The following is a 17,083-nucleotide window of genomic DNA, read 5'->3' as shown; positions in this document are numbered from 1 at the left end:
ACCTCGCTGAGATTCACATCAACGCCTCAATCACAAAGGGCGGTGAGAATAAAGATAGTGGAGAAGTGGACGGGGATGACTCAATTAGCCTTGTTGGCAGTGATAATGGTGAGCGAGCATGACCTGAGGGAGGGGGAGAGTATTAACATGGAGGAGAGGAGAGAGAATATTACGAGTGAAGCAGCGACAGAAGCTTGGCCAACCATGGAAATCGTTCAGGCATAGAATGAGGGAGGGAAGGGAAAGGTTGCTAGAGAGTGGGAGGAGGAGGAGGTGGTGGTGGAGAGGAAGCTAAGGGTGTAGCCAAGGAGAAGATGAGGGGGAAGGAGATGGCTCTCAGCCCTTGACTTAAGAACGAAGACCTAATGAGAGGAGGAGCTAGCTTTCGTGATATGGTGGTTCGCTAGATTTAGTGTAGGATTGAGGCAAGAGGAGGTAAGATGGTGAGGAGCTCGGTGCTTAATCTAGCCGTTGCCTCCTCCTTTCCTCAATCAAAAATAGGCTTAAGCTGTGGAGCATGGGCTATGGGCTTATATTATATATAGGGTCGATGTAAATCCGAGCTCGGCTTATTTAATGGGTGCGCTTAAATTTTAGGCTTGCCCGATTGTCAAATTTAAAAATCAGATCTAGGCCCATTCGAAATGGTCCAGATGCAAGTGGATTGGTTGGGCTACCCGACTTTTGAATCGGACACAAATGATAGCATGCCTCTACGAGCATGCTTGAGCATTGAGCACTCTTATTTTGAATGAGAAAGGATTATGATTACCATTCTCAGTCTATCAATCAAACTTAGTTACATTAATCTTATGGGGAGAATTTTTATCTTTTATTTCTGTCGAGGAGCCTGATTTGTTAAGAATACAATAATAAAAAAATATAATACTCGACAAATTAGTATTAGAACAGGAAAGAAATAAAAAGAACAGGTAAAGTAGATGCAATGAACCATGATAGATGCAAATTAACCAAGAACGTCAATGCAACTTAAAGGTCCAATGAATTGTGATGCAAATCAACCAATGAAATCAACGAATGGAATAGATCTACATTCTCCAGTAAGGCATCAACGGCTGCAACGACATGGGCCGGTGTTACCCATTTCCAAGGGGCCGCATGGCCCGCATCTCGTATTCGGCATTTCGGCTACCAGGTACAGCACATGTCACATTCGGCTGCCTATTATTGTAATTATATATACATATCGATGAATCACCAAGGGACTCTCTCGGCTCTGGCGTCCTACCCCGAACACCGCCGCGGCTAGTCTCCTCATCTTCCCTTCCTCTCCGCTGATCTTTTGCCACCACATGCACACTTTCTCCAACTCATTTTTCTCCTCCTATTCTAATCGAAGCAACTACTATTGTACAGAGATTCACACATCCATCTCATTTCCCTCTCCTTCGCCTTATATATGCTGTTATTAGGTTCGAGATTGGGTTAGGTGGGGTTTTGGGAACAAGGAAAAGGAGTAGCAGAAGGGCAGTCCTCTGCTCCCTTCCTCCCCCCTCTCCTAATCCATGGGCCACCGGAAGCGTAACCCTCACCAGCGACCCGCCCGCCCCACATCCGACGCCACCGCCGTCGTCGTCGTCGCCGCCGCCGCCACCGACGATGCCTCCCCCTCCCCGGCTGCCGACGCCCCTCCCCAATCCGATTACAAGGAAGCGCCTTCTTCTGCTGCGACTGCAGCGGCGGCGGCGGACGATGTTCCCGCCGCCGTGAAGGCGGAGTGCGAGCGGGCGCTGACCGCCTTCCGGCGAGGGAACCACAAGAAGGCCCTCCGGTTGATGCGGGACGCCTGCGTCCAGCACGAGTCCTCCCCGCTCCTCCACCGCGTCCATGGCACCGTCCAGGTGAAGGTCGCCGCTCTCCTCGACGATTCCAACGCGAAGCTGCGGCATCTCCGCGCCGCCATCGACTCCGCCCGCCGCGCCGTCTCCCTCTCCCCCTCCTCCATCGAGTTCGCCCACTTCTACGCCAACCTCCTTTACGAGGCTGCCACCGACGGCCGCGGCTACGAGGAGGTCGTCCAGGAGTGCGAGCGCGCCCTCAACATCCTGGATCCCATCGACCCCGCCCGCGAGAGCCTCCAGGACGAGGCCGCCCACAAGCTTTCCTCTCCCGAGTCCCGGATCGAGCAGGTCCGCCAGGAGCTCCGCGCCCTCATCCAGAAGTCCAACATCGCCTCCATCTCTACCTGGATGAAGAACCTCGGCGGTGCCGCCGGCGAGGAGAAGTTCCGTCTCATCCCCATGCGCCGCCTCTCCGACGATCCCATGGAGGTCCGCGTCGTCCCCGCCGCCCGCCGCCCCAACGAGATCAAAAAGGCCACCAAAACCCCCGAGGAGCGCCGCAAGGAGATCGAGGTCCGCGTCGCTGCCGCCCGCCTGCTCCAACAGCATTCCCCGCGGCCCGGGGGCGAGGATGACGCCCGCGCCGGCGACTCCCCAGTGTCCTCATCTTCGGGAGGCCACCGGCTGGCCGAGCGCCGCAAGGCAAACTCCCGGAAGCCTGCCTCCTCGACCGATCGGATGGATCAGATCCGGGCCTACTGGAACTCGATGAGCATCGAGAAGCGGCTGGGATTTCTTGCGGTCAGCATCCCGGCGCTCAGGGCACACCACACCTCATCATCGGCCAAGGACAGCTTCGCCTCCGACATCCTCTCGGAGGCGCTGTCCTTTTCAGAGGCCAACGGGACGTGGAGGTTCTGGCTCTGTTGCCGTTGTGACGAGAAGTTCACGGATTGCGATTCCCACATGCAGCATGCGGTCCGGGAGCACATGGGCATCCTCTCGCCGAAGCTGCAGTCGGTGCTGCCTCAAGAAGTTGATGGAGAGTGGATAGAGATGCTTGTCAATGGGACCTGGAAGCCTATTGATACCTCCGTTGCTCTGAAATTTCTTGAAGAGGAGCAGCTGAAGTGCTGCACGCTTGTCAAGGATGTAGACCCGGATGCTGGCAGCAAGGATAAGCACTGTACATCAGAGTACTGGAGTGCTAGAGAAAAATCAGATTCTTCTCCTTCATCCCAGCATGGAGGGTTGAAGGACCAGGATGCTTGCAATGGGTTTACCATGGAAGGAAGGAATGGCGATGCATCCAACTTTGATGATGTCTCCCAAAGATGGCCTTTGTCTGATGATACGGAAAGGAGCAAGCTTCTGGAAAGAATTCAAGGCATGTTTCAGTTGCTTGTCAAGCATAAGAGCCTCTCGGTGAGCCATGTGAACAAGGTGATACAGTTCGCCATGGAAGAGATTCAAGGCTTCCAGTCCGGTTCGCTGCTGCTGAACCACTCTCTCGACCAGTCACCTATTTGTATTTGCTTCTTGGGTGCTTTACAGCTCCGAAAAATCCTTAAGTTTTTGCAGGAGTTGTCACAGTCCTGTGGGTTAGGGAGATACTCTGAGAAGGATAGCAATGCTGGTGATGCAGATACTGCTGGACAGGGGAGTGAAGTTCTTGATGCAATCACTCTGAGTTGTGACTCATCCAATCTCCTTCTGGATGGCCGTTCGTTCAGCAGAAAGATTGGTTCTGGAAATGCTGATAATTATGGCTCTGATGAGGGTACAGAAAGCGCGCCTGATACTAATGCTCTGTTTTCCTGGTTATATGCTGGTCCTTCAAGTGGGGGACAACTGTCAGCTTGGACTCGTATGCGAGAGGAGAAGTCACATCAGGGTATGGAAATCCTTCGGATGCTTGAGAAGGAGTTCTACCTCTTGCAAAGCATGTGTGAGAGGAAATGTGAACATCTAAGCTATGAGGAGGCTCTGCAGACTGTGGAAAATCTTTGCTTTGAAGAGCTCAAGAGAAGGGAACATGGTGGGAAGCTTGTGTCTCAAAGTTATGAGGCTGTTCTGAGGAAGCGACAAGAAGAGCTTGTTGAAAGGCAGAATGATGAGATGTTCATCAGCAGTAGATTTGAGTTGGATGCCATCTCTAACGTTCTTAAGGAGGCACAAGCTCTGAATGTCTCTCAATTTGGGTATGATGATACTTTGTCTTGTATGACATCCCGTCTCTGTGATCTGGACTCTGGTGAAGATGATGATTGGAGAATGCATGACTACTTGCATCAAACAGACACTTGCATAGGCGGAGCTATTCAAAGACAGAAGGAGCAATTATCTGTCGAGGTGGGTGGAATTATCATCTTTTTATCAAAAGGTTTTTACAAGCTCTATGTGCTTGATATCAGAGACTCATCCATTACGTTCTGGTTGCAGCTTAACAAGATTGATGCAAAGATCATGCGAAGTGTCACTGGCATGCAGCAGTTGGAGCTCAAGCTCGGGCCTGCCTCTACCTTTGATTATCGGACGGTTGTTCTGCCTCTTGTAAAGTCTTTTTTGCGGGTCAGTATGCATGCTGTTCCAATTAAATATTTCAAATGCCTAGACATCATGTAACTGATTTTGTACTTACACCTTTTGCTGCATTCTCTTTGTTGGGCAGCTGCACTTGGAGGATCTGGTAGACAAAGATGCTGCAGAGAAGTCTGATGCTGCAAGAGAAGCTTTTCTGGCAGAACTTGCACTGGATGCTAAGAAGAATGTTAATAAAGGAGGTGATTCGAAACAAACAAACGAGAAGTCAAAGGACAAGAAGAAAAACAAAGATTATAAAAAGGCTAAGGATATAAAGGTTGTAACAATCTTGACTCTGATTCGGTTAGTTTTACTGAGGTTATGGTATCTGATGTCTTGTAATGCTCTAGTGCTGATGTTGGTTGATGCTTTCCAGGCTGTGAGCTCTAATGATCAGCTTCCATTTTATCAGGAAACTGCAGAGCGATCGTAAGTCTTTCCTATCTATCACTTGTAAATATGTGGCACTAGTTTGTAATGTTAACTACACCACCCCTCACCATCACGACCAATCTTTGCAACCTTGAGCATCTTATCCATTTTTATCTTTCTTGTTATGTGGATGGTTGCATGCCACTATATGATAGATACTGGTCATGTTGAGTTATTTCTAACTTGCATCTGCATCTAGACAAAATGTGTTATTGATTGATTAATTGCTGCATGGTCTTTTAAGAAGCCCTGCTTCGAACATGAATTTCTGTTGACATGGCTTAAAACCATAGGTCATCATGTGCATCTTGAATATGAAAGAGTAGAGATCCAACATGTGTTTGTGGCTTCATGGTTATGATTTGGTCTTGAATCACAAATAATATTGTTGGACGACTATGCTTGTAATTGGAAAAACTATTATTGAAAAGAATAGCCATAAGGGGGTGCCTCTCTCAAATAATTGAGGGGAGGGGGCGCCGAACCGCCCCATACTGGTGCAAACCGGGTAGTTCACACCTGTAGCGCTCCGAACCATCTAGTTCGGAGCAGTTTGGGTGATTTTCCGAACCGAAGGGCATAATTGTTTTGGTGGTTATGCTTTGGTTCGGTTCGGTACACCCCAAACTGGGTAGTTTAGGGCAGTATCGCTTTCCTTGTTTGGTGATGTTGAGACTAATGGACAACGGGATAATTAATTTTAAGTATATAAGCTTTTAGAGAGCATAATTTTTTCCTTGCTGAGATCAGTCTTTATTCCTTATTGGATATAGTTCACTAACTAGTTCTAGTTTTAGATGAATAAGATGAATGTTGAGTCCTTTATTAGTCAAGATGTCTTGTAGACTCTGCTTAGAGGCAAGGGAAATTGGAATGAAGAAGTAGACCATTTTATTGAAGCAAGAAAATGATTTTTGTGCTCCACAAATGAGATCAGGTATTTTACATGTTCGATCACATCAAGTTCTTGGGGAGCATTTGCTGAATTTCTTGAAATTGATTGGTTAAATGATTTTGGACATGCAAAGCTTTGTTGAAGCGCTTATGCCACCAACCCCGTGTATGAGATGAGTTGGCCTACTCAGCTCAGTAAATTTAATAACATAAGTCTTTCAAAAAGAAAAGGTTATGCGTTGTTTGCATGACTTTCCTATTGTTCTTCAATCTGCAGCCTGTAGAGCATTAGTTGGAATGGGGAATAATAGGAGAATTGCATAGCTATTTAAGTTCTCAATTCTAGAATTCTATGTTATTCTATCTCTTCTTATTTTGCTAGATCATTAAATGGTAAAGCCCCATTTTGTTCAAGGTTATTAAGATGAAAAGGCGCCCTTAAGGCGATAGGACCTCTATGTCGCCTAAGGTGCTAGGCACCAAAAAAGGTGCTCGCCTCAAGAAAGGAAGGCGCTAGTTTAAAAGAAAATCAGTAAATGTATAGAAATAATTACTGTATGTATCTGAAAATAACACAAGCATTATAGGATTAGTCATTCAAGTTTCCACATCAAAAATCATAATTGTGTTGTACATTAGGTATTGTGTTTCACATCTTTCAAAACATCATATCAAAATATTACTTTTCAGTTTTCATATTATATTTTTAAACAAAAGTCCATAAAATAAACCACTGGGCACCCTTTAGTAGCTTCAAAGTTCAAATGTGATAACAAAATACCACTTCCCAAAACATATTTGATATTTCCAAGTAAAATATAATGCAAAAGGCAAATCATTGAACAACAAAGTGTCTGTTCCTGTGTGTAGCGCTTTGGGTAGCAAGGCTTTGAAGTTCATGTGGTTGCTGGGTACTTTTGTCAAGCAGTTGGTGGGTAACCACAATGGCTGACCGAAGTGCAAGGCCGATGAAGGGGTCTTCCGGTAGTGAGGACCGGCTGAACCATGGGCAAGATGAGGACAACCAGACGTGGTCCGGTGTGGTGCAGGGCATTCCTCAGCAACCTACGTGGACGAACCACCGAATCTCCGAGGAGGAGATTGAAAACCTCCAGCGGTACTTCGTGGAGGTTCTGGATCTATCGGAGGAGCGAGTGGAGATGACAAGGTAGGCGTGGGAAACGAGGGTGGTCGTCGCTTGGAGCCTCGGGCGAAGGGTTCCTGTTGAATGGTTTGCTCGGGATCTCAAGATTGGGGGAAGTTGGAAATCATGGTGGAGGACCACAATGTCTTCCGGTTTTTGATGCGAGGATGACCAAAATGCGGCTTTGATCGGCGGGCCGTGGGTAGTGGCCAGGCAACTGCTGGGGACGAAACCATGGGCATCGGATTTCATCCCCAACGTGGATAAGGCGAAGAGGTCGGAGGTTTGGGTTCGGCTACCCTACCTTCCGTTGGAATACTGGGAGGAGTCGATTATAGAGATAGCGGCGGTGGTGGGCCGGCCTATAGTTCTCAACGGCTTCATCGAACATCTCCAAAATCTAGGCTATGCTCAAGCCAAGATTAAGATCAATGCCCTAGAATCGCTCAAACTAGGGATCTTAATCTGGGGGCGAGGTAGCTTCTGGCAAAACTTCATCTACGAGAATATTCCGGCCTTCTACTACTAATGTGGCAAAATCGACACAAAGATGAGGACTGCCTTTTTTCGCTACTGGTGTCGACATTGAGGAAGGAAAGGCGCAATAGGGTTTTCCCTGCCCCGATGTGGTGGAAACGGACCGGGAGGTGGTAGCTTGGATGGAGGAGGGGTCGGGAATCGAGAGTAGGTTGGTGTTTGGCCTGTGGCTGGTTACGACCAAAATCTAGCAGTCAAGGGTTGCCAGGAGCGGGGTGTAGGTGAGAAAAATGGATGAGTCCACCTTAGGGCCGAGCTCGTCCCAGTCTGGACCGAGTTCCTTTAGGAACAGACTGAGTTCGCTGGGTTTGCCACGTAATTCCAATAGATGGCAGATGTCGCCCAAGGTAACTCATTGACGCTCACCAGAGAAGATAATCCTCGCCCCTGAATCGGCGCAAATCAAGGTGAGAGCAAATCAACTCAGCTCTGATCCCGAGTTGGATGTTAAGGCGGGTAGGACCATGGGATGGCCCCAAAGGAGCGGCAATGTGGGTCAGGCTAGTGGGCCGGGCATCACGGACGCAGAGATGACTGAGGCGAGCTCTAGTGTGGGCCAGAAGCCCACCCTCGGAGCGGACTAAAGTGGGCTATGAGGAGACCGATCAAGCTTAGCATAGGGCTATGATACGCCTCCCCCCAAAAGCCCACGCCTTCTTCCCCAAAAGGTGAGCTCGATCGACACCACCGCACTCCACCGACTTTGGCAGTGGCTTCTTTGCCTGGGACGCTGGTCGCCACTTAGGCTAGAGGTAAAGCAGACCAAGCAGCGATGGCTGGGAGGATTAGGGACTCGGAGTGTAGGGGGCGGTGAATGGGGAGCGATGCGATAGAGTTGGGGCCTAGGGTGTTGACGATGACTGGTGAGGCGGCGGAGACAGAGCTGGTTGGACCGGAGATGACGGTCCAGGAGGAGGTGGTCGACGGCCATGTCCAAGCTGTCTGGTAGCTCAAGGCAGCCTTGGCGGTTGGGCTTTAAAACCCGTGCAACGGTGATGAGGTTCAAGGTGGTGCAGCGGGTGGTGCGAGCATGGGCGGGGCCGGCGAGGGGATCGAGGGCGGCGATTAGCTGGAGGATTCTTCTTCACCAACATAAGCTCTTGTTTTGGAACTGTAGAGGGGTCGAGAAGCCTTTCTTCTGAGCCACGTTTAGGAGGTTAGTGCAGTTGAATGAGCTGGATGTGTGTCCTTTTGGAGACAAGATTGTCATGTCGGAGCGTTCAGCGAGCTAGATGGCGATTTCCTCCATTATGGGGCTTCTATGCAATTGAGCCTTAGGGCTTGTCCGGAGATGTAGTGGTGGCGTGGAAATTGGGTTTTGCCAATTTCTACAATTTTCATAGGTGTAATCAGCAAGCTATTATGGTAATTTTCGAAGGCAATGGCAGTCCTTGGTTTTATTTACAGTCTGTGCTAGCACAGATTATAGGGGGCGTGGAGGGTTATGGTGTGAGGTATCTTGTATGGTGCAATAGGGTACCTCCATTGTGGTTGGCAGGCGACTTTAACTGTATTGATGGGTCGCAAGAGAAACAAAGGGGCAGGGTATTCTCGGGCAAGGCCGAGGTCAGGAAATTTCAAGACTTCATCACTGCCAATGGTCTAGTGGACCTTGGGTTCGTCGAGCCGAGGTTCACTTGTTGCAACAACTGCCAGGGTTGAGCGAGGGTTTGGAAGAGGATTGACAGGACTTTTGCTGTGGTAGGATGAATCCAGCACTTTCCGGATTACCATGTATGTCACCTACCCTGTATTGGGTCAGACCACAGCCCTATCCTCGTATGCACGCAGTCCCCCATTTCTTATTGTTGCCTCTTCCGCTTTGAGAAGATCTGGCTTTCGTACACGAGGTCTTGGGACATAGTCAGGGAGGTGTGGTGTATGGCAGTGCGGTGTGACGTGATGTATCGGGTGACTCGCAAGCTCCAGTTACTCAGGCGTCGACTCCGGAGGTGGAACCGAGAGAAGGTGGGTGATATTTTTAGGAGATTTGAAGAGTCTGAAGACTCGATTGCCTCTCTCTAGTCCAAGGAGGAGCAGGATCGGGGTATGTGTTTGGAGGATCTGTCAGAGCCGAGATCAAAGCTGTCTATGCATCACTCTTTCTTATGCCAGCAGAAGACCTTCTAGCAGCAAAAGTCCAGAGTACAATAGATTTTGGAGGGCGATTGAAATACTTTATTTTTCCACCGATCGACAATAATTAGGAGGCAAAGAAATACTATCTAAAGCCTTAGGGACAGTGGTGGAGTGATGACGGAGGATGCAGGGGCCATTAGTTTGGAGCTTTTGCAGTTTTTCAGTTAGAGTTGGTCGACCTAGCCTGAGAGCAGAAATTCTATTTTCAGCCTTATACCTAAGGCGAGAGCGGCTTTCTGGTCGATGGCGGAGGACAAAACGCCCTTATTATGCCTCGATTTTGGAGGGCGGCCTTCTTTAGGAGGTACTAGGCTATTATCCAACACGAGGTGGTAGCTTCTATTAGTCAGTTTTTTGGCACGACATCGATGCCGAGGGAATGGAAGGAGACGTTCGTTACCTTGATTCCTAAGCGGCAAGATGCTACTGAGTTAAGTCACAACAGGCCTATCAGTTTTTGCTCTACTCTATACAAGGCTATCGCGAAGATCATGGTGTTTAGACTTAGAAGGATTCTTCCTAGTCTCATTGGCCTCGAGTGGGGAGCCTTTGTTGGTGGTCACAACATCTCCGACAATATTCTTATTGCTCAAAAGCTCATGCATGATTTGCAGAGAGCCTTGTGTTGATGGAGTCTCATGGCTGTCAAGCTGGATATGGAGAGAGATTACGATTGGATGAGCTGGTGCTTTCTCTCTTATTTCTTGGAGAGTTTTGGGTTTCATGAGGACTAGATCCGTTGGATTATGGAATGCGTTTAGATCCCGTCCTTCGCCATCCTGGTGAATGGCATGCCCACTCTCTTCTACTCCACTATTGGTCTTCATCAAGGTTGCCCCCTCTCCCCCTACTTATTCATTATTTGCGTTGATGCCTTATCCCGAGTCCTTTGGGCCGCTTCTTTGACATAGGTCATTGAGGCCTATAGGCCTGCCTCGATAGTCGAACCAATCTCCCATCTTTTTTTTGCGGATTATTGTATTCTCGTTATTCGAGCTATGAGACAGAGTGCCATAATGATTAAGAGTATCTTGGAGGACTATTGTGTTGCATCAGTCCAGCGAGTCAACTTAGCCAAGTCAGTAAGAGAGATTTTGGGGGATGGAGAACAGGTTGGCTGCAATAGATATTTGGGGGTATGCATCATGGGGAGACGACTGCAGAGGGCAGAATGTGGTGAGATTGAGCAGAGCATCAGTCAGAGGCTGGAGGGGTGGCAAGTAATCGTCCTTTCTATGATGGGTAGAGTGATGGTGAGATCTGTCCTCAGCTAAGTCCCGGTCTACCTTTTGTCCAATACGATTCTGCCTAAGATGCCGTTGTTGAGATTGGAGCGGATGTTCAGAAATTTTCTTTAGGGAATGCAGGATGGGAAGGGAGGTGTTCACTTGGTGGCCTGAGAGGTGCTTTGTCAGCCTCGCAGCAGTGGGGACTTGGGCATTTGCATTCTACTGATGAGGAGGGTGGCTGGCTAGACTTGTGGCCCAGTATCTGCTTGAGCCCGAGGGCCTGTGGAGTGCTTTGATGAGAGCCAAGTATGGCAATCAGACCATAATATTTGATTTTCGGACTGATCGACACTGCTCCTTCATCTGGCGTGACATGTGTTTCCGTGCTCCGAGGGTGCTACCTTGGATTAGATTGGTGGTCGGCAACGACTAGTCAATTGATGTGCAGAACGATACTTGGATTTTTGACCTACCTCTGCAGTTATGGCCCATCATATTTGATGTAGATAGCTCAGTTCTTAGGGTGTGTGACCTTCTTAGCCCAGGGGAGAGGAGATGGGATGTAGCGATGGTTCAACTGCAATTTGGGGAGCAGTTGGCAGAGAGGATCCTAGCCGTGCCGATTCCAAGGGGGGGTGGATTGGATAGGACTTGGGGCTCGACCTGCAGATCCAAGGTGAGGATCTTAGATCTCGAGAAGCTGTATAGAGCTATGGTGCCACGTTCGATCGATAGGAGTTGGCTATGGAGGCTTCACATTCACCCATGAGTCGCCTTGTTCCTATGAAAGTTGTGTGGGGCTATCTTCTGACCAGGGGTGTGCTCTGCTGAGGCTTTCCCCTACTTGTGACGGATGCCCAAAGGTGGAGGAATTAGTGGAGCATGTTCTATTTGGCTCCTCGAGGACAGTCTTAGTGTGGCGCTTAACAGGTGCTGTCTACTGTTTCCTATAGTCTCTGACCTCGGTGGCGACGTTCCTAGATTACCTAAAGAGCTCCGTGGAGAGATCAGTCATTGAGGCCAGTGGTGTTAGATGCGCCTATGTTGCTTATCATATCTGTGGATAGAAACACTGAAGTTTTTGAGGATAGATGGCAAGAGTCCGAGGATTGTTGCTGATAGGGCGCTTATCCATGCAGTAGGGTAGACTCAGGCTCAGACTGTTCAAGGAATCGGGATTGTGAGAGACACATGGGGCTCCCATTCAGCTCTGATAGTGCCTTGGCCGATATTTATCGTCTGAGAGCTCCCTCCCCGAGTTTTCTTAAGGTAAACTTTGACGACAATGTGTCCGATAACGGAAGGAGAGGTGGGGCTAGGTTTGTTATCAGAGGCCTTGATTCCAATTAATCGCGACAAGGGATTTGTGATAGTTCTGCTGAAGCGGAGATGAGGGAAGATTGGGAGGGCATCTCTTATTTTTTTCTCGTCCTAGGGGCTGATCGAATTCATCTTGAAGGGGATTCGGCCACTGTTATTGGGTGGATCCAGAGTCACACTAGGGCAGGTGTTGAGCATTCTCTTCTGTACGATATCCGTGGTCTGTTGTGGGACTGTGTGGATTCCCGTCTCAGTCATGTTTACTGGAGGCGAATAGGGCGGCTGATTAGGCGGCTTCGTACGTTGCCTAGCACTCCGGTGGCTTTTTATGGGATAGTTATGAGTCTTCCCCTTCCCCTCTTCGCCTTCTTCTCTTTTCTGATTTTGTTGGTTGTACTCATGCTAAAATGGTATGAAGTTATCCGTGTTATCAAAAAAAAAAAAAAGAGTAGCCTTTTATTTCTAAGGAGTCAAATAGACCAAAATAACCCATAAAGTAAACCTAATAAAGCTCTAAAAGAATGGGCAGGAAAGGAGTAGGAAGAATATTTCTGGATATTAGAGAGGCGCTAGCCCACGCACCTCTTTGTCCCAAGCGTTTTCCTTGGCATTGCCTCAGTAAACTCGCCCTGCTTGGGGACTTTTGAGGTGCTAAGGGGCTTCCTCGCCTCGTCTTAGTGCCTAGGCAAGCATTCAGAGCTTGTTACTGAATTGTGTCAATCCTTTACCTGGGCCTTATTGATGTGCAAGAATTTTTCATTGCATATATTGAGAAATTAATGGTGAGTTAACCATCATAACTTATAATTGTTTCTTGACGTGTTCGTGTGCCTCTCAGAAATATGTTATAGGCTAAATCCACTCTTTCTACTGTATCCTGTTATTTTGATCTGTCTTCCTGAATCTTTTATCCTCAATTAATATGCTTCAACTCATTGTCTTTCACCTAATTCCTTGGTTTTGTCAACGTTTTGGAAATGATCATGACTTCATTTCCAGAAAGTGACATGTTGCTGGTCCTTTAACACAAATTTGCCTGTGTCGGCTTCTTTACTTCACTCAATTTGCTAGTTAAGCTTTGTTAACATGTATAAAGGCACTCTGTAGAGTTTCTACATGGTGAGCGACTTAGCATCTATACTTGACATTATAGTCATTTTTTAATATGTTTATATTACCCATTGTTGGTCTTTGCTGAAGTTCATGTGTTGGCTGCTGGAACCAACAGAATCCTCTTAAAAGCAAGCGCTTAATTAGGCATAATTTCTTTACTAGCAACCATATTTTCATGCCACCTTTTCCACTAACAAGTATAAAGTTCACTCTCTAATGTGCAATCTTCTATCGAAACATTTTTTGGTGCTTGACTTTCATGCATTGTCAGATTTTAGTGCCCCAAAAAACAATCTTCAAAGATAAAACAAAGGAGGGTGGCCTCGAAGCTCATGGGTAAAAAGTGAGCAGTGTCTGCTCACGTGTCAAAAGGCAGGTTTACTCGCTCGCGTCCCTTGATTCTATAACTCTCTTTCTAGGGGGTAAAGTTGACTGCATGAGAACCTAGTACTCTGATGATTTTTAAACTGTACATGAACTCTTTGATTATTGTGATTGATTATTGTATCACAAGACCCTTGAGGGGTGTGCTGTGTACATGGTCCACACAAGTGATAACATTTATACACATGCCTACCTTATTCAACATGCATTGCTGTATGTGTGAGGGCCGCGACTAGGTGCTATCCACATTCATGAGGGCCATTACAAGTCCAGAGATTGCTATTTATGGAGCCCATTGCATGTCCAGGCCTTAATGTTTCCCAGTAAACTCTGTACCAACTTAAAATGGGTCAAGCTGAGTTGATTTTAAGCTCATATAGTTTTTGCATGCTTGTATTGAGTAACAATACGTGTCATGCAATATTCCTAAGAGTCGTGCATCAAGAAAATGAAAAAATGTACCTACAAATTGTTATTTGTCTTGTTGTAGCAAAGAAAGAAAAGTCTAGATGGACGCTTTTGACCTCCAAATCCTGGTTTGATGAGACACTTTTTATGCCAAGCCCTCTATAACATAGTGTTTTCTCTTTTTTCCCTTTTTCTGAGAGAGGCATGAACCTATACCATTATTTTAGATCATCTCTGAGTGAATATGCTCACTTTGCTTGGATCTTGGACCATGTCTCTAAATTGAGATTCACATGACTCATATCAATTGCCTTCTAGAGCATCTGCTTGCTTAATTTATTAAGCTCTCTTCTTCCAACACTTGCATACATAAGCAAGTTGGTAAACTTAAAAAGTTTCATTCTTCATCCTGCTGTACTAATCCTAGAGGGACACAGGAAGCCTAACACAGCAGCACAGCCATTATTGATGGGCTTCATTTTTGAAGATTGAACACTGAACCAAGTGGATTGGATTATCTCCATCAAAATTGGGAGTATTCAAGAATTTTTCTACCAAACTTTATGATGTTCTGTTAGTCTTTCAAGGAACTAAAACTCCTCATCCTTGGTGAAACGAAGAGTTTTGGTAGGGACGCAAGGTGTATATGCAGCAGCTGGAGCTCATTTACTTTAACAGCATCCTCTTCCAACTCATGTTCTGATAATTCAACTTTCTTCATAATAGCTCACAATTTGTCGATAGTGGCTATTTAATAAAATTATTAATCACTTTAATGGTATGTGATAACTTTTCTGCTCATATCTTATCTCGATTCAATCAAATTGTAACTTTCAGTTCTTTTGGGAGTTTCTATCCAAAATTATTAATCACATATTGTACAAGCTGATTTAGGTCATTGCTATACATTCCGGTGATCACTGTAGTATCTGGTCGTTTCTTTTTAACTCTTTTTTTCAGTATAAATATGTTAAAATGCAGAGAGATGCAAGTTGATCCTATACTTGGCAGAAGTTTTGACTTATACAGCTGTTGACCTAGTCAATATGCATATTTTGCTGCAGTGAGTTTCTTGCTGATGGTGACCTTTTTGAGCCTGAACACATGATAAATGGTGATCACTTGAAAAAAAAAGAAGAGGAATTTAGGTGTAGGGTGGAACTCGAGGCAGAGGAAAGAAAGCTTGAGGAAACTTTGGAGTACCAAAGGCGCATTGAAGATGAGGCCAAGAAAAAACACCTTGCAGAGCAGTTTAAGAATGCCACAATGTTCTCAAAAAATGCAGTAGAAGAACCATGTGCTATTAATTCAAACCCAAGTCTGGATTATCTGGCCAGATTGCATAATGATATTCCTCCAGCTCGTCTAGAAGGCATTGGTTTCGGTGATTTTCATTTCTCGGAAGAAGCCATGCACAAGGACCATCAAAGTTTTAAGTTCAACCAGTCTAGAAATAAATCTTGTAGGCTGGATCAGAGGCTAAATTCAGAAGCACAGCAGTTTAGTGGTGACTACAGCGAGAAATGCCATGAAACTAAAACTGATGAGGTACAACCTTTTGGCCAGGACAATGGAATTCCAGACAAAGGGAGCTTGAAATTGAACGGAATAGAGAAAAATGGAAGGCCTGTAAAATATGTCAACAATTCTGGCCCTCAAAAGATCAAGAAAACCAACAGCCAATCACATTTTAAACGCAAGCAAGGTATGCACTTTCTCACTTATTGATTTAGCATCTTGTTCTTTTAAAGATCTTCCAAATGTTTTCTGTGATTCCAATTTCTTACTTGATAATTTAGGAGATTTCTCCCTTTTGTGACCTGTTACTTACATTTATGATTTCATGTGTTTCTCTACGGATGAACAAATCTGCTCCATGGGTTGAAGTTGAATGGTCGATTCTTGTAATTTCAATATTAGTTTTATGTGTCCTTTCCATTTCCATTTGATTATGAATTTGCTTTTCTCATATGACATAGGGAAGACTTGTTTGCCATCTCAACTCACAAGTTCATTCATTATTTTGCATGCAGCACAGTCAAACACATGCAGATAGGTGTCTCTGTATATTTCTTTTCTCTTTTAGAACTTCTAATGATTTTTCATCTTTCGTCAGAGTTCTTAGAAATAAAAAAGGGGCCTTGCTGTGAAATCTCCATGACCGGCTGGCCAACTTTATTAGTTGCATTTTAAACTTATGCAACCACTATGCAGTCCTTTTGAAATGTTGCCCCAGTCTTGGGAAGAGTCAATCTAAGGGGGAAAATTTCTAAGTCTGATATAAGAGCTGCTTTCATGTTTGAGTTGATGATGTTGGATTCAAAAAAGTTCAGATTCATTAGAAATCAAAAAATATATCTGCTTTAACTCGGTTTATTAGAACACACTAGTTGCCCCCCTGTTTTGGTTCTATCTCTATGATGAGATTCTTTCTGGATCTTAATTAAAGTTTTTGCCAAAAAGGAGCATTATTTGCTAATCAATCTTTTGAGGACCAATTTTTAATGAGTGGAATGGCAATATAGGTGCATTTGACTTGATTTCTTAATTCTATCCTTTCAAATGCTTGTACGACTTGGGAAAATTTGGTTTCCCAATTCCTTTAGCTAGTTTTAGTGAAAGAACTACAATTCATTTTATGACCATTACTTTTTACCAACATCAAAACTCCTTGCTGAAGCAAATATAGTGGTTTCCCAAGTTTTTGATTAACTTTTCGCCACTCTTTTCCTCATTTTTTGTTTTTTTAATTAATAAACCCTTTGTCCTACCTAATTCCCATAAGTAAATTTGTTGACATATCAGTAGAATCGAATAAAATCTTGTCTCCATGATGCAAAAAGTAGAAAGTCTATGGTTCTACACCTGCTTAAAGTTTTTTGACCATCCATGGCTCCATTGATGTTTTTGTCAAGCCTTGTCTTGCAACATATAGAGTTTTGGGGTCGCTCCGCAGGTGATTTCGATGATTCCATCTAAAATTACATAATTGACTTTAATACTCTACATGAGCAACCTGCATACTTTATGCTTGTTGAATAGAATTTTTAGGATGATTTTGCACTGAAGGCCTAGGTGAAATGTTACTTTGATTTCAT

The 17,083-nt window shown here is 45.6% G+C and overlaps 1 protein-coding gene across 3 annotated transcripts in view; it reads left to right on the top strand.

Annotated features, from left to right (window-relative positions):
- The first annotated feature begins 1,223 nt into the window (after positions 1–1,223).
- LOC103721233 overlaps positions 1,224–17,083 on the top strand; it is a 40,208-nt gene continuing 24,348 nt past the window's right edge. For 2 of the 3 annotated variants that reach the window (XM_026810081.2, XM_026810082.2), the window contains exons 1-5: positions 1,224–4,154; positions 4,245–4,373; positions 4,474–4,662; positions 4,762–4,814; positions 15,050–15,690. In XM_026810081.2, the coding sequence (XP_026665882.1) occupies positions 1,527–4,154; positions 4,245–4,373; positions 4,474–4,662; positions 4,762–4,814; positions 15,050–15,690 (3,640 nt within the window). In that variant the 5' untranslated portion in view covers positions 1,224–1,526. The remainder of the gene's footprint in view (positions 4,155–4,244; positions 4,374–4,473; positions 4,663–4,761; positions 4,815–15,049; positions 15,691–17,083) is intronic. The other variant, XM_008811354.4, reaches the window with a different exon arrangement.

The sequence above is a fragment of the Phoenix dactylifera genome, unplaced genomic scaffold (assembly GCF_009389715.1).
Source record: "Phoenix dactylifera cultivar Barhee BC4 unplaced genomic scaffold, palm_55x_up_171113_PBpolish2nd_filt_p 000051F, whole genome shotgun sequence".
In the NCBI taxonomy this organism is placed as follows: Eukaryota; Viridiplantae; Streptophyta; class Magnoliopsida; order Arecales; family Arecaceae; genus Phoenix; species Phoenix dactylifera.
Note: the sequence above shows the minus strand (reverse complement) of the source record. Positions and strands in the feature narration are given on the sequence as shown.